The sequence below is a fragment of the Lycorma delicatula genome, chromosome 3 (genome assembly GCF_047948215.1).
Source record: "Lycorma delicatula isolate Av1 chromosome 3, ASM4794821v1, whole genome shotgun sequence".
Taxonomy (NCBI): Eukaryota; Metazoa; Arthropoda; class Insecta; order Hemiptera; family Fulgoridae; genus Lycorma; species Lycorma delicatula.
In genome coordinates, this window is record NC_134457.1 from 107,564,127 (window position 1) to 107,588,250 (window position 24,124).

The window sequence follows — 24,124 nt, forward strand, 5'->3', positions numbered from 1 at the left end:
AAATAAGAACATAATCAAGTTTTGGAGTTACATTGTTATGAATACCAGTATCAAAAAGTTGACCATAAATTTGTTATCTCTGGACACTCCTACATGGAGTGCGACCAAGATTTTGGTTTGACCGAAAAGCTAAAGCGGAAAACACCATACATTTTTGTTCCTAATGACTGGATGAAAATAGTTTCTCAAGGTAGTAAGAAATTCATTGTTGAAGAAATGAAAGGTAAGGATTTTGTAAGCATTCAAGAAATGGATAAAGGTATGAAAGACAAAGTGACACAAATCAGAGAGATTCAGTGGTTTCATTTTGAGAAGCAACACCCATATAAAGTATTTTACAAAAAGACAATATCATCAAACTTTCTATTCTTCTGTGTAGATTTAAAGAAAAATAAACCTGGTTGTCCAACAACTAATACAAACTTAAAACCTTTGTACAACAAGTCCTTGGAAATTAAAACTGCCGAGTACAGGATTTAATGCAGTTACTGGAATTTATATCACCTGTTCACCACAATTTTTACAAGGCATTAAAATGTGGCAACAATTCAGGCAGAGTAAGAACAGAAATTGGTGAAGATGAAATAATGGATGAAATGCTAGAATCAGATGATGACTAAATAAAGTAATGACTATTAATACTTATGTACTCAGTGCGGTGGTAGATAAAGAAAAAATGAAAAGACTAATGTGAAGTACTTTGTTATAAAGTAGACAATTTTTTTTTAGACTATGAAGTTAGTATTTTTATAATTTTTTATATTATACTTTTGTTCAAGTAATAGTTATTAATACACAATATGTATATTAACCAAGGTGGTTATTAAAATCAGTTTTTCAAATTATTCAGACTATTTTGTGTATTACTGAATTTTTTTTACTGACAAAAGGATGTAAGTAGGATTTTATCAGCCAAAATGATGTGACAACATACATTAAATATTTGGTTGGTATTATATTATTTGAGGAAAAAAGTCAACAAACCTTATATTATATATTGAAGAATGATCAAAAAATATAATTAATATGTCTAAACTTTATTGTGTCAATGAAGAAGTTTATAACAAAACAAAAACTTTAGAGGTTAATTTCTCAGGATCAGGTTATTTGCATTTACACCCCTTTGACTCTGAACCCCTCAATTGTAAAACTTTTAAATTTAAATAAGAGTTAACGACAGGTTTGGTACAGCATAACAATTTTCTTAACAAAACGTAATTCTAAATACACAGTCTAAACAAGCTGTGGGCACCAGTCAGCAGGCAACAAAACAACATTTCAGTAAGTGTTGGTCTCATCCCTTAATATTTTTAATAGATCCATATTTTTTTCATATTGAGTACATTAACATATTTTTTTAATGATTGATTATTTGGAGGCTCCTAGCTGCTATCCTGCTATATTTGTTAGTTTTCAGTATCAGTATGCCAATGCTGGTGTGGTTTTCGTTGCTGAATTATCCTTTTTAAAAGCTTTTATTTAACTCGCTTTAAGAATAATCAAATCTTGCAACTGCTATATCTTTTGATCTATCGTATGAAAATCAATGAAATTTGATATACGTATGTAAGTTCGATGTGTAAAAATAAATATTTTTACTTTTTTAAAAGCTTTTATTTTTATCTTAAAAAAATACAAAAAAAAATTACAAAAATATATTTGATTACATATAAAAAATTATTTTTTTAAAAAAGCTTTTATTTAACTAATATTAATATTAACATTAATAAAAAAAGGAAACAAATTAGAAAAAACACCCTCTAAAAAGTAAAAAATAAAAATTAAATCAAAGTGAGAATTTAAAAAAATATATATAATATATTAACAAATATAAAAATTCACAGAAAAGTAAAAAATAAATTATGTAAGTATCTAATAAATAACCAATAATTAAATGTTATAATTATTAAATTTTAAAATACTTATTAACTTATTTTTTTAAATATAATTTATTTTATTATTATTAAGAAAATGTAGGAGTTTTGGATGAAAGGAAAGGAAGACAATTATTTTCTTATGCAGGAGGCCAAAACACTTACATATATGTGCTAAAATTTTCTCAAATAAATCGTAGTTTTCATAGCGTTTCCTCCACATAAACTCACATAAATACGGGTCTGCGTGATTGCGACTTGTCCCTCATTCCGTCTGTTACTATCTGTAGCGTGTAGAAACCTAATGGAAAATACCCAAAATCTGTATAGAGTCGTACAGATTGTATAAAAATTACTGAGTATTATAAATAGTACATGGTACTACTAAATAACAGTCGCAAGCTGTACAGAAGGCATTCAATTATTTTATTTAGTTACTTATATTCATAGTTTGATTTTTCCAATGTTTTAGTCAATTATTTTGTTTTTGTCCTCCTTTGGATTTGGTACATTAATTCCGTTCATTATACTGTTAGCAGTGTAAATGCTACTTCAGACACTTTCAGACAACACTTCATTATTTTGGTAGAACTGCAGCGCATCTATGTGTTTCTACGCTTTTTAAACGATGAATGGTAGATTCACATACAAAATGCAAGTGATTTCATACGTATTATACAAAGGTACATAATTTTTTCTGGAAAATAATACGTGACTATATCTTGTATAACGAAAGGAAAACACTCTAGTTGGAGATGTAGAAAACAAATGAAAAAATCCCATTTTATAGCGAATTATTAATAATTCATTGTTAAGAAATCATATTGTAGTGTTATTAAATTGAACAAAAAACTTATTTTTAAGGCTTTTTTTGTGTATGCGATTTTTAAACTCCGTAACTTCGATGCTACTGCTTAGTCAATAATATGTTAAAATATGAAGTTTTGTCTTTATCCTTGTACATTTCGGCGATTGGTACCTTATTAAAAAAAAAAAAAATTATACCTACATGTACTAGTGATACATTTTTCCAAATAATAAACAATTTTACATCAGAAATTAAATATTTTTCCGTTTATAAATTTTGATTGAGTATTGAAAAGAAAAGATAATTAATGAAAAAATAATTCATATAAAAACTTTTAAACTAGCGTTGGGTACTCCAGTACTGCCACTGTTCAGTGATAAAAATATTAGGAGTGCTTAAAAACATAATCTAGTTTTAAGAGAAATTTTATTGTTGTCATGTTAATGACGTTAAAGTTTACTTTGTCACGGTGTTTTTTTTTTTTACTCTCGTATAATCTCAGAGTCTCTAGAATACAAAAATTTTAAAAGTTATGAACACTTTACATTTATGATTATAATTTACTTCTCTATTAAGTTTTTCATTTATTGTAAAACTATAATTTCTTACTATAATACTAATATTAAAAAAATCTGCCACCGTCGAAATAATGCAAAATTGAAAATCAAGAATTAAATTGAACATTTTGGTGAATCTGTTCAGCTATATTGTATTAAAGTGCTGATTATAAAGAAAAACATCGATTCTTATAAGTAAATTTAGTCTACAATATTTTATAAAGTTGGCTATTATTTACATTTGGGTTATAAAGTAAACATTCTAAATATAAGGAAGGAAAAGACAGAAAGAACCAGCATATCTAAAAACATTCAGCTCGTTATTCGTTTAATTTGAATTGAATGAGCAAATAAAAATGTCTGTTTACAAGAGGATCGGTAATTTTTTCATGTTCTTTAAGATGGCAATCACTAAGGAGACATAAAGATGGTGATGTATAAAATAGATACAGAATTGAAATAGAGCCTGTTCACTGTAGTGACGGCTAATGACGATGTCTATTACATAAACTTATATTCGTTTTTTTTTAGAATTCAGAGGTTTTTTTTAAGCCCACTAAAATGTGCACCTTCTCCACCACATAGATTTTGATAATCATTATCATAACATAAACTACTGAAAGTTAGTTTGTTTTGTATTAAAAAAAGAATAAAAATAATATTATTTAATTGGTACAAAAAAAAAAAAAAAAAACTTAAGGTAATGATTCCATTTACGTTTACGTTGTTCATAGTTACAGAAACCGCTAAACCTAGTTTTAGTCAGTGAACGGTCAGTGACCGGAAAAATCGCAAGTTCAAGACAGTTTGGAATTGGAAGGTCTAGTGGCAATAAATTGGCAACACTGATTGTTATTGGAGGGGATATTTAATCTGTTTTGTTGAGTGTCTTGGCTTAGCTGTGTTAATAGCAGCAGTTGGTAGTGAGAGTTGCTAGTAGTCGTTCTTTGTTGCGTTGTTTGTTGGGTGCATTTGTATCTTGTTTTTATTAATATTTTTCTGGTAGTCAATATGTTACTGTGGTACTTGTGGGTTGTTTGTATTTATTTCACAAAAAAAAGTTTTGGAGTGGGTAAGTCCATTTTATTTTATATATATATATTTTTTTAAAAATGAGAATACTAGACAAAAAAAAAATACTGGATGCAGTAGGAATTAAATTTACTATAAAACTAATTAAGCTGCTGTATTACACTTACCTACTTTGCACCAGTGTTATTTATCTGTATACAATTTTCCTTTAATATCACCATCCTTACAATGAAGGAAGGCCCCGGATATCGGAGATATTAATAACTCACTTTAATGTCAGAAAAACTATCTTTCACTTACTTTTAGTGCGTTGATTTATTTTACCTTTGTCGTACATCTTTTCATGAAACTTACTTAAGGATGAAGACAAAATTATAGGTAATGATTCCATTTGTAGGAAACCAGCTTCAGCCTTTGTTTCGTCATATTGTATGGGTATTATTTCAATTTGTGTTAAGTCTATGCATTTGTATATTTGCAAGCGGTCAAGGGCCAACATTCTTAGTTTTTGAGGAGAGTAACAGGAACTCTTTAACTTCTAAGAAGATTTTGTTTGATTCAACATTTGTTCACAGTTGTGCGAAAGAAATATTGTTTTAATGTACAAAATGCTTTATTTATAAGTCGCAATTTGTCAAATGTGTTAGTGCTTAGTTGTATGTCCGGCTCCAGGGAGGGAAAGAGAATTGATGTACTAAAAAAAAATCCATCAAGAAAGTGTAAATGAATCTCAGTTTATTGTTTACGGAATAAATAAATAAGGCTAAATTCGTACTACCGGATTACATTGTACAGCTGTAACTTTATTTAAAGGCAGATACATGATGAATAACGTTTTGTCTTATATTTTTTATGAAGGAGACTTAAGTTATCACTGGTGTAAGTTTATTAACATTCATGTATTGAATTATCAGATAATACGTATTTCCAGAAGGTGTTTAGTTTGGTACAACTCATAATCATTGTTATACTGTGCTGCATTATAAAATTACATGGGGGCTGCGTTATGGGGGTCGAATCATTTTATTCCAGCCAGCGACTGTCTATGATGAACGGATAATAAATAAAGGCAAGATATAAATTTTGTATTATTTTTATTAAACGGGTTTTTATTTTACAAAGTTAACTTGGGAATCAGCTTAAAAGAGGTTATTTAATACATTTAGTGTCAGGGGTGCACTCATACATTCTCCAGTACCGGACGTTTGATTTTATATTACAGTAGACCGCACGAATATGGTCTCAGCTACAGGCGGTTGGCTGCATGAAAATGTTATAAAAAATGCGATTTATTTCAATGTTTACACTGAATCTTTTCCACGTCAAATGCCCAACGTTTTTGTGAATTAGATTTTTAGCAATTTATTTTGTCGCAGTTAGGTTACGGATATCCAAAATCAAGGACCATTTCACGTGCAGTTTGATTTTTATCATTTAAGCTATATTTTTTATCGGTTTTAAGTTAAAACAATTTTTTTTGTGAAAGAATAGTTTTTTATTTTTCCCAAAAAGCAATACCAGAACGGCGTTCTGGCAATAGTGCAATCCTGTTTAGATTTCCAATTGAAATCAGCTTGAATTAGAAATAGAAATAGACGTCCATTGAATCAGCTTGTGTATTCCGAACTATATGTTTAGCTAGTTAAGTTTTTTGGGTTGCTGTACAAAATAAGAATACTGGCTTATCGTTAATATTTTAATTATTAAAAAAAAACTTTGTCTTAAAAGAGAGCTTATTTGTTGTTGCGGATATTTACTATCACTTATTACCGCCTAATCTTTAGCGTCATAATTTATAACTTTAGATTTATTGATATCTATCCAGCAGGTTTAGGGGAATAAAATACATTGATACCCACAACGTTATCACGCTATTAAACAGACATATGTAGCATATAATTGTTGGTTCATGGATAAAGGAATTACACTTTAAGCAAACTAACTATAAAAATGAAAAAAAAGAAAAAAAGAAGAAAATTGTGAACTGTATCCTGTGAAAGTTATTCTGATGTTTTGTGCAATAATTATTTCAAGAGATAATTATTACCTACGAGAGTGTAATCTTTCAAGGTGTACGTAGCGAAAGGGAATGTTGAAAATACTTTACTGTATTTTACTGTTACGAGAGGTGACTATTTATTCTCATCAGAATCGATTTTCCCAGCGGCTTTATTGTATTTTTTCTTCACAGGTCTATTTAACTTTTGAAATTATAACTGTTAAGTAGTTTTGTTTCTATTTTCACTAATATTAGTTGTTTTTCTACAATTATTTTAATTTTATTAATCTTTAAAAAAAATTAAATATTAAATTTTCAAATTTATTTTAACAATGTAATATTATTTAATGTTTCAATATTTATGAGTTTAATTTAAAAGGATACAAATATTTTTATTTTATTTATAATACTTTAAAATATAATGAATAACTTTATATTACATATTTTATTTTAAAGGAAGCCACACGTCTGTACCGCATGTCTATTATCTGGCTGAATATTTTGTTTTTTTGGATTGTGTGTATCGTTTACATTTTAAATTAATCAGTAGGAGGAATCATTTTTATCAGCTTAAGCTCTCATTGCACTACGTTACATAGGAATTTGTTAAACAGAAATTCTAATTAAAAGGTGTGTATAATTAACTGACTTTATTATACAGCGATAGCAAAGTGTGGGAAGTACCTCGCGCTCGTGATTGCGTGATCGAACAAACCTGTTAACACTATTTATGTGATTATACAAATGCTTCCAGTTAATGTAAAAATCCTATAAATGAATTTGTACGTAAATTTTTTACTCCCTTAACGAAGTTGTGGTTCGTTGAAATTACACTATCTGGAAAGAAAAAAAGTAGCAATTTTTATGAATAGCATTTTATAAATACCCCTGAATGAATTTGTTATAACTTTACGCGGTGAACATTAATTGCCTGGTTGAATAATTTGGTAGTGCTTGTACCTGAAGAATAAAAGAATAGTCCAGTTATTTTTGTAGTACTCTTATAATTTTTTTAAATTTTTTTCTTTGTTATGCGTTGGTGGAGGGGAAACTACACCATCCACCGCCCGTCGGTGCAGACGGTTTTAGTCGGGCTCTCGCCGACTAAAACCCCTCCCCTTTAATACATCATGCCCCGGATATCCTACATTCGGCATTACTCAGGGCATGCTGCACTCGCCGCGGGACTTCAGACCAGCTCAGAATCCTAGACACCTCAACAACAGCTGATTACTCCTGAGGGTCTGCTACTCCACGAACCTCCTTCTCCTATCAAACAAAGTCACTGGGTAATCCAAAAGTTCACCTCTCCATGACTTCGTCCTATCCAGCTCTTTATGTCAGGAATGAGCGAGTACGTCCATCTGCTAATGGTAGCTCGCCGCCACCTACCCTGCCACCTCAAAAGCAACATCTCTCTTACCTCCAACTTACTCATTCCTTCACTCCTCTCTGACCTTTCCAGAATTCCAAATTCATTGTCAGAATACCTGCTATGACTAACGCGGCTTCTAAGGAAATCCTGACCACCCGAAGTTCTACCCTTCTCTGTAGGCTTCTGATGTCTACCTACAGCGCTGTATTTCCATCGCCCTCATTCAGATCTGCGCAGCATACAGCACAACTGAAGAATTAACAGATGCAATTAACTTCTTCGAAGTTCTAGGAACACCTACATTTAGGACGGCTGAAGCCTTATTGTTCTTTTATGATGTAGTCCCTGCCTCCACCCAAACGTATCAAACGCCATCTCAATTCTTTTATAATACAGTACTAGGCTTTGTGTAATTACTGTAGTTATTTATGAGCGATAATTTTCCCTCCTTGTTATTTTTTTTATTTCCAACCGATCATCTTTCTTTCAAAAATAATTTTCCTTAAGCAATTCCTTCTCATATGTGTATCTACTGCGACCAGATTTTTTTCAGAATAATTTTCAAAATATTACATTGTTCATTTAATATTCTTCACTGGTTGGTTTAATATAAGCCAATATATATATATATAAAGTATGTATATCCTACGTAAAGGATAAAATTTTAGGCATTAAGGCTACTAAGTAACACACATTCATAATTTTACTGAAAAAAGTTAATGAGTCATCCATGTCTACAGATAGTGGAAAATCCATTTGTTGGAGAATACTTTTATCTTAGCTATGATTTCAGTGACGTCATAATGTTTCAGTATTTTTATCTAAGCTTTCTTTATTTTTCTATTCATATTTCTTGATAATAAGAATACCATATTTCCTTTTGTGATTGGTTTTGGATGTGTGATGTACATCGACGTAGCAAACAAGAGTGTCTTTCTCGCAAATATAAACGTTGTATAACTTAATTCATACAATCTCCTTAAAAAAGACTTAAATTTATGCCAACATTGCGTATTATTCAATTCAGTGTTATAGCATCGGTTGTATATACGATTGTTAATATAGTACAACCGGGTCATTTAATTTCGGTTCTCTTTTCCTACTTACCTTTCATCTCTTTGTCTATTCTTCTTTCATTCTTCTCACTTACTTAGTGTACTTTATTCAAACTACGTAATTCTGTTAATTGTAACTCAATTTTTACGCTCTAATAATAGCTTACTTTCATTGAGTTTTTCAAGATTGTTTAGAAAATAAAATATGTTGAAAGTATTACTACCCTTGTAATTATTACGTGCTGCTACAAATCGTTTTATTAGATTTTTTTAGTCTATGAATTTAATTTCTTATTTATTAGATGTTTATGGAAAAAACAAAAACTTTGAATCATCATACGAGGTCTGTAAATAAAGTAATGAGACTAGGTTTTTTTGGCAGCCAAAGTGGCAACACTGTAAAGTTACTAGTAAACATGGTTATATGAACAGCTGATTTATATTAGGCATTAATATTTTTAGTCTATTGTGGCCACGTGATACGTAAACAAACTTTTCGTGGAACGAGTTTTTGTTCTGCGTTACAAAAATGAGTAATACTAATTATGAGCAACGTTGTGCAATCAAGTTTTGTGTTAAACTGGGTGAGAATGCTACTGAACTTTCTCAAAGTTGAAAAGTGCGTATGGAGATGACGCTCTGTCACGAGCCCAAGTTTTTAAGTGGTTTAAAGCATTTTCAGATGGCTGGGAACAGTTGCGGACGATCCATGCTCTCTGGAAGACCGTTAACGTAAAAAACTGACGACAATGTTGAACGAATCTGACTTGATACGGTACAACCGGCGATGAACTGTCAAATGATTGCAGAACAATTAAATTTCAACCATACACAGTCCATCAAATTTTGACAAACGAATTGGACATGAAAAAAATTGTGCGAAATTGGTTCCAAAAAACATCACTGTTGAACAGAAAAAGAACAGGGTGGAACTGTACGGAGATCTTCTAGGGCGAATTGAAACTGATCCTAATTTTTCTAAAAAATGTTATTATGGTGACGAATCTTGGATATTTGAGTACGACGCAGAAACAATACCCCAGAGCAAGGAGTGGCACACTTCAAACTCATCAGGTCCCAAAAAAGCAAAAATGAGCAAATCAAAAATCAAAACCATGCTAATTTGTTTCTTCGATAGCATTGTCCATAAGGAGTTTTTGTCTACAGGACAGACTTTAAATCAATATGTTTACCGAGAAATTCTTGAAAGACTGCGGAAAAGAGTTGCCCGCGTGAGATCAGCCATCAAAGACAACTGAATGCCATCATGACAAAGCACCTTCTCACTCTGCACTCTCAATTAATGAGTTTTTGGCAAAGAAAAACATTCCTGTAGTTTCTCAACTATCTTATTCACTTGACTTGAGTAGGTGAAGACACCTTAACGGACACCATTTTGAAACAGTAGGAAAGATAAAAAAAAAATGTAACCGACCACCTGATGGATATTCAAGTCTCTGAGTTCCAACACTGCTATGAAGAGTGGAAAAACCGTTTGAAGCGTTGCGTGGCTTCCCAAGGAAACTATTTCGAAGGTGATAGTGTCCATGTATAATTGGATTGTAAGTAAAACGTTTTTCTGAACCAGCCTCATTTCTTTATTTACAGACCTCGTATAGCGGATTTTCTTCTTAAGTTTTGTGTACGCGTTCTCATTTATTTATTCTTGTTTTAGAAAGTTCACTTGACTTTGTGTAATTGTGTGTTTATTCGAGCACCGGAAAAATAGAAATGTTGAATAAAAATAAATAAGGATGAAATAAAATTATTCTGTTAACAAATGAAGATTTTTGTTTTAAGCACATCCCAAATTTTGTTAATTGAAGCGTATAAATGTTTTATCAGTAACCTTTTAAATTTCTTTGCAGATTAGGTTTTTTGTCTTGGGAGTCTGATTAGTTTTGAATAATCGTATGAAGAAATTATATTTTGTTGCCATTCATCGAGTATATTACTTTTGAAAGCATTTTTTTTGCCTCCGGGACCAATGTTAGGTATTGTTTCAGAAGATGAGATGAAATGATAATTTTGTAGCGGGCGAAAATTCTATGCCTGAACGGGATTCGAACCCGGATGTAAGGTCGTGACGCTACCGCTCGTGTCACAGAGGCCGGCAGGTTTCTTGTTACGTCGACAACTAGCAGCCATAAAATTGACGTCAACCCACAGAAATTTTGTAATCGATCTCAATTTTTTTGAAAATGTTTTTCTTCAAACTTATTTTTTATAAAACAGTCGAACACAAGCAGAATCATTCTAAAATATCACCGTTAATTTTAAGCCAAACCCATTTAATAAGATTTATTAACAGAGCTTTTTTGTCCATCTGTATGTTTAGTGTGCGAAATTAAACCGCCTAAATTATATTTAAGTAGAGCTTAAAAAAATAAGAATAAACAAACAATAAGGTGTGGTAATTTAGTAACGATGTAGGTTATTAGTAATATCCTGACCTTAGCTGCTGCTGGTTGCCCACTATTCTGATTGTTACTAATCCTGTGCTAACAGTTTTGTCTCAGACTGTTTTAATCCATGAGATTTTTCCATGCCTTCCAACGGTTTTTCATCGTAATTTAAATGTCAAAATGAAAAAAAAAATATTAAAGAAATTCTTGATTAAATCAATTTACCGTATAACCAGATATATAAAAAAAACGAATTTCATTTCAAAACGACCCAGAATCTGTAAATAATTTTAAAGGTAAATAATTTTAACACTAAAATAAAATTAAAGGTAAATCTTCATTATTCGGGGGAAAAAGATTAATTAACCCCGATACAAAAGGTTTTTGTGCTAAAAGGTGATTGTGCTAAACTAGTACTTTTATACAAAAATGCAATTTTCCGTGTACTTGTACATTTTTTGTAATCTATTTAAATATGCCTTAGTTGCTGACGTCATCGATGAACATATTGGGGTTCGCTGCTTACGAACGTAAATAGTATTGGTTTTTTCTAATGGCAATAATATATTTGGAGGTTCTGTCATTCTATTTTTGTAGCGGTCGGAAGTCTCAGAATAAGTTTTATTTTACAAACAAATCTACTAGCAAATTTGCTGCTAATTTAATCATCATTGATGACGATTTAAGTAAGCCCAGAATTATTATTTATAGATTTATTTTCTCAAAAAAAAAATAAAATGAAGAATTACGCAACTAAAACTGGCAATTAAAGGAATTTTCAGGCTCTGATGTTGGAAATTATAAATGAAATAATTTAAAATAATTTTGTTATCTTAATTGTTATCTTTATTTGACTGAACATTAAGTTGTTACTGTTATGTTCTTATCTGCTAAAAGGCATTCAAACATAAAATCTAAAAGAAGTCTGATTTGGCGGAGACGGTTTTAAAATTTTTATTTTACCTGGGTTATTTAATGGTCATGTTATACTGAACTTCTGTCATTAGAGAAAAATGAATGGTATTTTCATTTGTGATGGTTCTTATAAGATTAGCTGTCTTCGAATCTGAGCCACATATACTAGCATAAAGAGTATAAAATTAAACAAAACAGAGCAGTATAGAGTTAAATATCAGTGATGTCTTGGACTGGGACTCGGTAAGCAACACTTATGTCAAAACTTTCGAGGCTAATTTGTTAGCCTATATACTCGGATATTACATACTTTATAAGTAAATGAAAATTTTTTGTTAACTTTTTAGAATACTTCTTGAATAGTGTGTCTTTCATCAATATCTGTAATATTATTTATGAATATTTATAGAAAGTGGAAAGATTTCAGTTCTCTTATCGTTTTATAATTGCTGGCTAAGCTAAGGTTATTATTTTTAAGTGACATTATTATTTTTATTACTTCTTGAAGGGAAATGCAATAAAGTTAAATACGGATTATAATTGCATTGGCATATTGCCAAGATACATAACTTTCAATTCACGAACAGTTTACTTCATATATTGTTCAATTTTAATAATTTTTTTATCTTGTATTGTTTGTTTGGGTGGTAATACTGTTTTTATCGTAACAAGAAAAAATTTATCAAAAAAATATAAATATAAAAATTGTTATCTTAACATAGAGTAAATACTTACAAGAAATGCTGTATTTATGTTATTTTATATTTGCTATTTTACCAAGGAAAATTCTTTACCGTTTTATAGAAATTTTATATTAATAAAATTTAATTATCCTTATAAAAAAATAGTTTTTTTCTTTGTAACAGTTGATGATATTAATGCTTTGATTATAAATTCTTAAACATTAAGTGAAACTTTTCATGTTTCTTACAAATTAAAAGGGAAATGTCAATCTTATATGCCTACCCATCCATGCAGCGTACCTACCCGTGTGTGTATATATATATATATATATACACACACATATATATATATATATATATATATATATATATATATATATATATATACACACACACACACACACACACACAGTGTGGAATTCCTATAACTCGAATATTCAAGGAATAAAAAAAATTCTACTTACGGAAAATTCGAGTTAGAGAAACATACATGTTATGAAATTACTACCTGTTGTAAATTCACTCACGTAAAATGTATAGCACTATTTAAGAAAATATTGCATTTTTTACATATACAATCTTATTATATGATTGCAGTATTATTACATAACATGATTCAGCTTTATAAGTACAGTGTACTGTATATACGTACTGGTTAGTACGTATATGTGTATGTATGTAATTGGTAAGTTACCCGAAGAGTATTCTATTACCGCGGAAGATACTAAACAAAATGTAGGCTAATAAATACACACGAAAATATTGTACATTAATCACATTTTTTCTCACTGATAATTTATTGCACAATAATCGTAAATGAATGAAAAATACAAAAGGCTATACTTATGAATAATAAAAAATATCATTGTTGTTGTATATAAAAAACGGTCCAGTTTTAAATTCAAGCATTGTGTTTTTAGAAGTTTTTCAAATAAAATAAAAACAATGTTAAAATTATAAAAAATAAAATAAAAAGTGTAGAGTAATTGGCTCTTTCGTAAAGAAAACAAAATTTAATTAAAATCGATTAAAAAAATAGTTGATAGTTGTCTGACGTTTCTTCTGATGCAGTGTAGTCAACCATTTTTCTATATCTGCCACCGCGGGAAAAACCGATTCTAGTACATCTTTTTAGTCACGAATCGTCGAACAGACTCAATGTTATCTGTAACTTCATTAAAGTTGGTGGCGTACGCTGGGTGTTCATCAATGTCGTTATCCGAATCAGTCTCTATGGTGTCATTCTCATTTGCCTTTGCGTTAATCGTATTGGTTATAATATCTTTGTCAGTAGGGTATTCGACTACTACCAAATCTTAGACTATAGAAACATAATTTCGAAAAGTTACATCGTTGGGTACTTGCAAAACATCAGTAACTGACTGCCATTCATTGTCACCGTCATCGTCATCATCATCATCATCACCATCACCATTATTGTTGCTAGAACAAAGGTTTTCACTGTTAGTTTGTTCACATTCCGACAAAATAACGGGTTGTGGGTTTTTAAATCCAGCTATTTTAAAACAGTTAAAAACAGCTTACTCGCATCATTCCAAGATTTTTAATTTCCCATAGAAAAGGAAGAAGATTAATGTCTGGTATTTGTTTTTTTTCAATCATCTATAACGTTTTCATATAATCCTTTTCCTGCACATTTGCTAAAAATGTTATATAATGCCCTGATCCATTGGTTGGAGTTTAGAGGTAACATTTGATGGAAAGAAAACGCATTTTATCGATAACAATTCTTGAGGAAACGGTTTTGGATGTACTGGGCAGCTGTCAATGAATAGAATAATCTTTCTATCTTTCGAATGATATTAATGATCCAATTTGGTTAACCATTTTTCGAAGATTTCACTAGTAACCCACGTTTTTCTATTGGCTTCGTACTGAATAGGCAAAGATTTAACATTAGCGAAACAACGTGATTTTTTCGATTTACCAATTAAGAGAGGTTTCAGTTTTTCTGTTCCCGACATGTTCGCCCCTAAAAAACTGTGACGCGATCTTTACTTCGTTTTCCACCATGGTATTTATCACCTTTAAAAGTTAAGGTTTTGTCAGGTAAACATTTTTAAAACAGTCCAGTTTCGTCAGCCTTAAAAATATCCGATTCTTTGTATGTGCTGATAATTTCTTTTAGCGTATTGTTTATCCACGTATTAAAAGCTTCATTTACACTGGTACTTTCACCACAAACCTTTTTTAAAAATTATTCCATGCGTATCTCTAAACTTATTAGGTCAACACCCACACTAGCTTTGAGATCTGTACAATTGAACTCGCAAAGTACTCGGCTTTTTCACGTAAAGTCGGTCTATTGGTAGGTAAATTTTGATCGCGACTGTTTTTAAACCACTCTAAAACGCTTTTTTCAATATCGGGATACTTGACATACTTTACCTTTTTATAACGCCTGAGTTACGAAGGCTACGTACGATCTTTCAAAATTTTTTCACGGGTTTTGTTGTAAGCGTTTGGGTGGTATTCCGAATTCCGATGTAATCACGTTTTTCTTCTTTTTTCCCTCATATTCTTCCAGTATGAGCCTTATTTTATCATCTAATGACAATGCTTTTAAATTTGTATTTGAAATTTTTAAAAAAGAACAGAAAGAGTGTGAAAACAACTAACCAAACTGAATAAAAACTGAACCTAATTGAATAAATACTAAACACGTAAAAATCGTTGTAATGAAAGAATAAGTACACTCTTGTCCACAGTAACAAACCCAAACATACATACGAAAACTATGCATACGAGTTAAGACGGTTATTAAGACACACTATAAACGAGTTCCGGTGAATACTGACGCGTGACGTATATGATTTCGCTTCCCTCTTTGCTGTATGTTGATTCATCCTTTTTTGTTATTGCATAGTACAGGAAGTGAATAATGCTTATTTCATATTTCTGAACTGAAAATAAGATCGGTATTTTAGGCCTAATATTAAACTTCGGTTTTTTTATTTTATTTTGTGTAATAAACTAATCAAATTTTTACTTCGACTTATAGGAGCTTTGTTCGAGTTAAAGGAATTATATTTCCGTAAAAGGTAATACAGTACGGCCGGCAATTAGAATAAATTTCGAGTTGTAGAAATTTTCTAGTTACAGGAATTTGATTTTATATATATACATTCACAATCAAATGAAGTATAACACTGTATTATATAACCAGTATTATGAATTGGGCCCACTCGTTCGCTTATAGCTAGATAACTGGTGAAACAGCTAGAATATAATTAACGAAAGTAGTGCAATACTGCCTCCATTGCTTGAAGGTGAAACAGCTAGAATCTAATTAACAAAAGTAGTGCAATACTGCCTCCATTGCTTGAAGAACTACATATTTTTATACCATATCAGCAACTGTAGAGTTTACCAACTATACAGTAGCATTTGTTAATGTAAATTAGTTCTCTGTAATTCTACTTTGTTGCATTGTTATCTACCGCAGTTTAGCCTATATGTTGAATATAACCTATATGCAGTGTTATTTTGAATGTGGCTGACAATTTAGGATTTGTTGATTTTTGCACTGAATTTATGACTGAGAAATCTGAATTACAATAAACGGTCTAATGTCAGTAGTATGCTAATATTCATATAATACTTGACTGATAATATACATTTTAAGTGGTTTGTATAATAATGGGTGTTATATTGAATGGCTTGTTTCAATTTTCACTTTATTTTGATAAAATAGGTTGGGATTTGAAAGACCAGTATTTTTGTTTTTTAGATATTAGATGAACATTTCATGTACATTGAGAATTTACTGGAAATCTTGGAACTGTTTCCTAGTCATATTTCTATGTACTTGAAAAATCACTTTGTTGTGTTTAATAATGGGATTTATGGTCGGTCAGCCTTTTTGAAATGTATTCGTAGATATGAAAATTATATTAATTCAAAGGCAATGTTTTATGCTGATTTAAATTTTAGAATAGTATCCTTTGTTATGTTTATACTTCCAAAACAGTAAAACTAGAAGAGCTTCTTGATATGCTTTGTAATCATGTAACTTTATCATATCATGTATGGATAAACATTTGTATTCAATTAATATTATCCAACCAAAAACGCACCGGTGTGATAAAATCATAAAGTGCATTTTAATGTTGAAAGTGAAATTTCTAAACCTCTTCTATTACTACCAGTTGAGATAGAAGGGTAAAATGGATTAAATTTAAATGATTGTTAGTAAAGCAATTAAGTACATGAATGTAATTTAATCATTTGTAATATAACAAATAAATGAATAATTTAAATAAAGGTTGCAAAGAGAAAAAAGTTAATGATTACCTAATTAAAGCAAATAAATGCACAGTAAGGCATATGATTTCTTTGATATTCACTTGAACTTTCCTTTATAAAAAGAAAACGAGTAGTGCTAACCTGCTGCATACTTCAGGTATATAAGTTTGCTGCAGTATACTTCAGGTATAGTATTAGGTAGAGTGAAAACATTGATAATTCTATATTGTATACTATGAATTTAATTATGGTAAAGGAAGTAAACAGGACAAGTTTTATCAGGTGTGCATCTCAACCATTAGTTGGGCATTTTGTACCAGTTACTGGATCGGAAAAATAAATCAAACTGCAAAAAAAAACCAAGGACTCAATAACTTATACATGCCTTTACCTTGACTTGAACCAGTGTCCATAGATTATATTGATATAAAAAAAATTCAGTGTTTCTCTTTATGCAAATTCTCTAAATGCATCTGTTTTGATGTTTTGCATAATACATAATTATATATATAAAATTCATATCTCCTTTTTAGCTTAAAAGAAACTAAAAATAAAATTTATAAATTATATTCGTATAATTAATTGATATAAATATAAATGTATAATTGTATTATATATAATTACATTAATTAATAGTCCCATGTTGCATGCATTAGTACTTCCTACTTCCACTATGCATGTTGATGCTCACCTTTTATCAGTAGCCTCAGATACATCCACAATTAAAGTCCAGTAAATAACCCATAAACATATTAACACTCAACTTATTTTATCTGATTTTCTATATCTGAAGTATTTGGAGATATGTTCAACATATTTATCACATTATTGATGTGCATTAACTCTTTATCGGGTGTGAGGAGTAGTGTTACTAATACTAACATTATAGTGGAGAGAGAGGATAGTGTACAGGACATTGTAGGTAACAAGGAGCTAGTCACCAGTCCAGCATTCTACCTAATTAATTAATAGTCAGCATTCTATTAATTAATAGTCCCATGTTGCATGCATTAGTACTTCCACTATGCATGTTGATGCTCACCTTTTATCAGTAGCCTCAGATACATCCACAATTAAAGTCCAGTAAATAACCCATAAACATATTAACACTCAACTTATTTTATCTGATTTTCTATATCTGAAGTATTTGGAGATATGTTCAACATATTTATCACATTATTGATGTGCATTAACTCTTTATCGGGTGTGAGGAGTAGTGTTACTAATACTAAAATTATAGTGGAGAGAGGATAGTGTACAGGACATTGTAGGTAACAAGGAGCTAGTCACCAGTCCAGCATTCTACCTTCATCTTACGTCTTAACTGAGCTTTCTAAACATGGCGAGTAATAGAAAAGTTTATGAAAAGTCGATCGAAAGTATACTTAATCTGACTACTACTATTTGACCTAAAAATCAAAATTAACTAGATGGCCATTTTGATCGCAATTATCTTTATTAATTATTAAAAAAATAGTCTAAAAAATGATATGTGATATATAGATGAAAATGTTTTAGTAATAGATAATTAATAGTGAACAACTCTTATAAAACATTACAGAACGAATAATTCTACCATCCATTAATTAGATGGACCAAACAATTTGAACCAAAACAGTAAAAAGTATTGTTTTAAATAATCCCTACTGGAAATGTAAAGTTAGAGATAAGGTATACAAGAACGATAGAAATATGATGAACCATGACCCGTTCAGAAATTTATCCTTTCCGTGAACAAAACTTTAAATGGAAGGATAACAGTTTAATGATCTTGTGACAGAAAACTTTAAAAAAAGATTTTTAATAAAACCTAGGTAGTAAAATTAATAAATATAAGATTAAAAAAATTGAATGTACACAAAAAAAGATGATTTAAAGGGGTTTTAATCACAATTATGTTCAATGAATTTGAATGTAATTCTTTTATTTAAATAAATACATTATCGATGTGATTTTGGTTAAAATTGATTATAGTAATGAGATTCGCAGAAGAGATATGAGATCATACTTTAAAATTAATGAGAACTCTCCTCTTGATTTCATTCCCAAACCTAACAGGTCATTAACAGTAACAATAATTTATTTAAATTGGGAGGAGAATCGCAAGCTAATTATTTTGATAAGATCCTGCCATAAACTATACTACCTTCTAAAAATACACGTATAGATAATAAAGTATGAAATTTACCAAAAATGTTATATATATATATTTATATATATAAAGTAAAATAAAAAAAAAAATATATATATATATATATATATATATATATATATATATACTGCTTATAAATACTATATACAAAATTATTACCCGCACGCTCTTTATTATCCTATATTAGAGCAATGTTTGTTAGCAATTTTTTTTTTGGCAGTCGTGTTTTTTTATTTTTTAATATTTATTTCTTGTTTTTTATGTAATTAATTTTAAAAATGAGACTTTACAAACAGGTAAAATTGCAGAATTTTATTGCTAATATTACAAAACGAAAACAATGGAAATTTAAAGATTAATTAACCGCCCAGTCTACTGTTTATGTAAAGTAAAGAATGTTTAAGTTCCAACAGGTTTATTTACGAAATAAAATGCTTTCCAGTTTAATGCTTATTATATATACCGTAGATCCCTCGCTAATCTTTTCATGGATAACAAAGTAATGATATATAAAAGATAAATCTCTAGCAGATAAGGTTGAGATGTACGGACTTCTTCGCTCTACTTAAAATTTTTCTAAATCTTTATTTTTTATTTTGTGAATCTATCTTTATTATTATTTATTTTATTCAGTAGAATTTTTCTTTAATAGTTTAAAGATGATTATGAAATCTGAATCAAGGTACTGTTTTGATATCAATTTATTATTGAAATTATAATTAAATTCTAGTACTAAAAAATTTTTCTTTTTCTGTTTAGCCTTAAGGTATTATTCAGAGAATGAATGAGAATGATATGCATGAGTGTAAATGAAGTGCAGTCTTGTACTGTCTCAGGTCGACCGTTCCTGAGATGTGTGGTTAATTGAAACCCAACCACCAAAGAACACCAGTATCCACGATCCAGTATTCAAATTCTCATAAAAGTAACTGCCTTTACGAGGATTTGAACCTAGGAACTCTCGACTTTGAAATTAGTTGATATGCGATGACGAGTTAACAACTAGACCAGTCCGGTGGGCTCTAGTACTAAAAACTACCAGAATTTAGGCGCCAGTGCAGAGACTCTGTACCCAAAATAAATTCCTTAAAGGAGAATAATTCCTTTAAGGAATTTGCAATTCAAAATGTCAAAATTATAATTATAATCTATTTTGAGAATATATTCCTTTAAAGCATTTACTAAAGTAAAAATATCTAACAGTTTATAATCATCCGACATAACAGTTATATCCTGAGTTGACATGTTAATTGTTATACTAACCAACAGATTCCTCAAATTCCACACATTATATCCTACCGTACTTTATGTTATTGAATTAAATACAAGTAAAATATATTTTACACAAAATATAATGAACTCACCATTACTGGACGAATTTAACTTAACAAACCTAAATATTTTTTGTTAATTTGCATCAAATGATATAACGTTACAAATCGTTTACAAATTTGTGCCTCTTTTTAAAGAAGAAAACTTAATTTTAAAACTATGGAAGTTTTTTAAAATTTACTTGATAGTGGATATTGGAGTACAAGAAGTATTCAAATACTAAATATTAGAATATTCATTGTAATATATTCATCTATACTAGGAATAATGGAGAAATATTAGCACATATGATAAAAAGTCTACAGAAACTATTCTTAAAGTAGGCGCAACGATACTAAATAACAAACGCTGCAGTTAATTGAATGCTAGCATACGTAGTTATGTTATTACAACAGTACGTAACTACGTGAATAGGTTGATATTATTTTTTAAATAGTGCGTAACTAATTATACTACATTAACAGGATCCGGTTACATATATGTATCACAGGAATCAACGTTCCGGTTGGAAAATAAACAATAAAAAAAATACAGAACCAGAAGGATGTACGCAATACGCGTTGTTAAAATCAAACTATAACAATTTCAGAAACCAGCTTAATTTTATCAACTAAATCGGTTAAAATGTTTAATTTTCAATTTATTTTTATGTCGCCTTTTTAGAATTAAAACTATAAACTTCTTCTCGCCTATGGCTTCAGTAATAGTAGGATAAAAACTGAAAAAATGTTAAAAACAAAAACTGTCACAAATCTATATGGATAAGGCAGATTTATGTACCTGACTAGTGGTCTGTAACATAGCGAGACGAACCCAGGTCTCATCGGAATAAATACAAAACATACCAATCGTTGTACGAAGGTTGTACTATACGAAGGCTTTATAATATGATATCAAGCAAGACGTGCATGTATATATATATATATATATATATATATATATATATATATACACATACATACATACATACATGCACGTCTTATATACATACCGTCACACATAATTATTTGTGAATCTAATACACGTTACGTTCTTTCTACATTGCAGTACATTTTAATCGGATTGAAACAATATTCATCCTGACAGGACTTTTCAAATATTTGAGACCCTTCTGTTCCTAAACTGCAAAAATATTTACATAAGTTTTATTCCCTATCCTATTCAATGGATGCTGTACATAGTCTATTGTTGTTCTCCGAAAAGAAACTTTTTAGAATTGTGGTTTTAACCGATTTGTTCCGATCTTTTATAGGGTGACACATTTGTAACAGCTGGGGTTCAAGAAGCACTTGCCAAAATTACTTTCTTTGAGAGTAATTACGTTTATTACATAGCAAGTGGTAAATGAAGATGTCTCTTGTAGGACTGAATATTTCATGCACTTACAAACACAACAAATTTTATAACATTACATTGGAAAGTATGGTACTTTTCTTACCTTCTGGGCAAGTTTAAATTCTTAAACAAATCGTTCGTTGTTTAAGTCTGGTTAAACTTTAATTTTGAATTTTCTCCTTCCTACTCTTATCTCCTTATCCTTAAGCTCTGTCTCAGCTGATAGCATCGCACTGTCAAGTTTATCAAACATAATTTTATGTATGCTCTGTATTTCTATTTTATTTTTCAGTACAAATTTATTTCACAGTGAAGAAAAAACTAAACGACTAATTTTAAATTTAAATGTTTTACGTGTGAGTTGTTTGTAATGTGTTAGCCAACTTCTCAAATCAGCGTTCTAGAGTTAGTTTGCGACAAAACAAATAAGTGATGTCTAAAGCAAAGTCATTGTGTTTTGGTGAACATCTCATTATTATTTCGAAATTAGTATCAGGAATACCAATACAGAAATTTTCAAAGAACTATCGGTTTCATGTTTGGAAAAGTACAGAAAAAATTAAAGAAGTTTGAAAAGTATAACTTGTAGTTTCAAAAACGGAACATAACACTAAACGAAGCATTATTAAAGTGGTTTAAACTCCACAGAAATTCAAATTGTTCTTTTAATGGGCCTAATAATACTTACCAAATCCGAAGAATTTGTAGGGTAAATGGGAATACAAATAATTTAGTGGAATCTAAAGTCTCAGATTTTTTTTGTAGATTATACTATTATATTTTGTAGATTATTTGGAGTAGAACTACTCCAAATAGCTCTAATTTTTTTATTTATTCATTTATTTTATTCATTTATTATTATTTTTTTTTTTTTACTTAATGAACAAACATCACTTATTATTTACGGTAATTACATTTGTTTTTAAATCATTTATTTTGTTCAGTTCTGGAAATGTTGTACATGCATAATATGCATGAAAAGTACATGCACGCATGTTGTACATGCATAAATATATGTTTTTTTTACTTTATATTCCTAAAAATATTATTTGTATCATTAAATTTTCGTTATTGATTTATAGATAAATTTTTACTACATTGTAAATTAAGATTATATTTCATCCAATATGTGCATATAATGTTATATCTATTTTTTAAAATCTTTGTGTAAATACCCGATCGATTTCCTCGATCCATTGAAGTTCGTTATAAATTATTTTTACTGTTCTCAATTTTTTTCGGTTTTTACGCCATGTTTTAAAACATTTTTCAATTAGTTCATTATGCCTCATAATATGAGCCTTATCACGTGAGCATGTTTGTTTCCACAATATTTTATGTTTCCGTTAATATTATCATAATTAATTTGAGGGTTATTTTCTGCCCTTCCTAGTGTTGTCACTCTAACATTTGTAGTTGACGCGTTTCAGGTACCTCCGCTCTTAAAACTACTTTTAACACCGCGTTATTCTGAGTTGGGATCGTGAATCAACATTGCAATTAAAATCGCTACTTATTCGACGATCCAAACTCAAGAAGACAGTGCCTAAAGGTTTATGAATGCTAAAAGTTAAAGAAGTTAAGAAGTTAAAGAATTTAAAGAACGGAGGTACACCGAAACGCGTTAACTACGAATATTAGTAACAGTGCTAGAAAGGGGAGAAAATAACACTTAAAACAAGCATTTGTGTGTTACAGATAACATATGAAACTGTATATCACTGAATAATAAGAAAAAAATGTGTTTAGGCCATTCGTTCTCAATGTGGGCGATAAGCTCCCTTGTGGGCGCTGGAAGCCTTCACGTGGGAGGCGCTAGACGGCCCACAGAAAACTGGGAACGTTCAGGCGATCTAGGATGGCGATGCTGATTAAAAAATAAGGCAAAAATGATGTTTTCCTGATATTTCAAATTTAAATGTAAAAAAATTTAAGTTTCAACTCAGAAATAGGAAATGCCACGTTTAAAAGCAATAATTGCAATTTTTGTTTTTAAGAGCGCATCTTAAAAACGCAATTGAAAATTATTATTTTTAACAAATGGTAAGTTTAAAAATTTTGGGGGCGCTAGAAAATGTTTGTTTCTCAACGTGGGCGGTGGGCAAAGAAGTCTAGGAATCACTGGTTTAGACGTAGAAGAGCGTCTAATTAAGTCGGGGTGACACAGGTGTTCGCATCTTATTAATATTATAATAATGTAATCTAGGAGATAATGATTTTAATCTACGAACAAAGAAAACTTGTTACATAGATTCTACATAGAATGTGTGTGTATATATATATATATATATATACAATACTTTAAAGACAATGGACCAAATCATTTGACTTACGAT

The 24,124-nt window shown here is 30.0% G+C and overlaps 1 protein-coding gene across 2 annotated transcripts in view; it reads left to right on the forward strand.

The window, feature by feature from the left end:
- Positions 1 to 4,128: 4,128 nt before the first annotated feature.
- LOC142321873 (uncharacterized) overlaps positions 4,129 to 24,124 on the forward strand; it is a 220,921-nt gene continuing 200,925 nt past the window's right edge. Inside the window, exon 1 of one of the 2 annotated variants that reach the window (XM_075360344.1) lies at positions 4,129 to 4,311. In XM_075360344.1, the coding sequence (XP_075216459.1) occupies positions 4,251 to 4,311 (61 nt within the window). In that variant the 5' untranslated portion in view covers positions 4,129 to 4,250. The remainder of the gene's footprint in view (positions 4,312 to 24,124) is intronic. The other variant, XM_075360342.1, reaches the window with a different exon arrangement.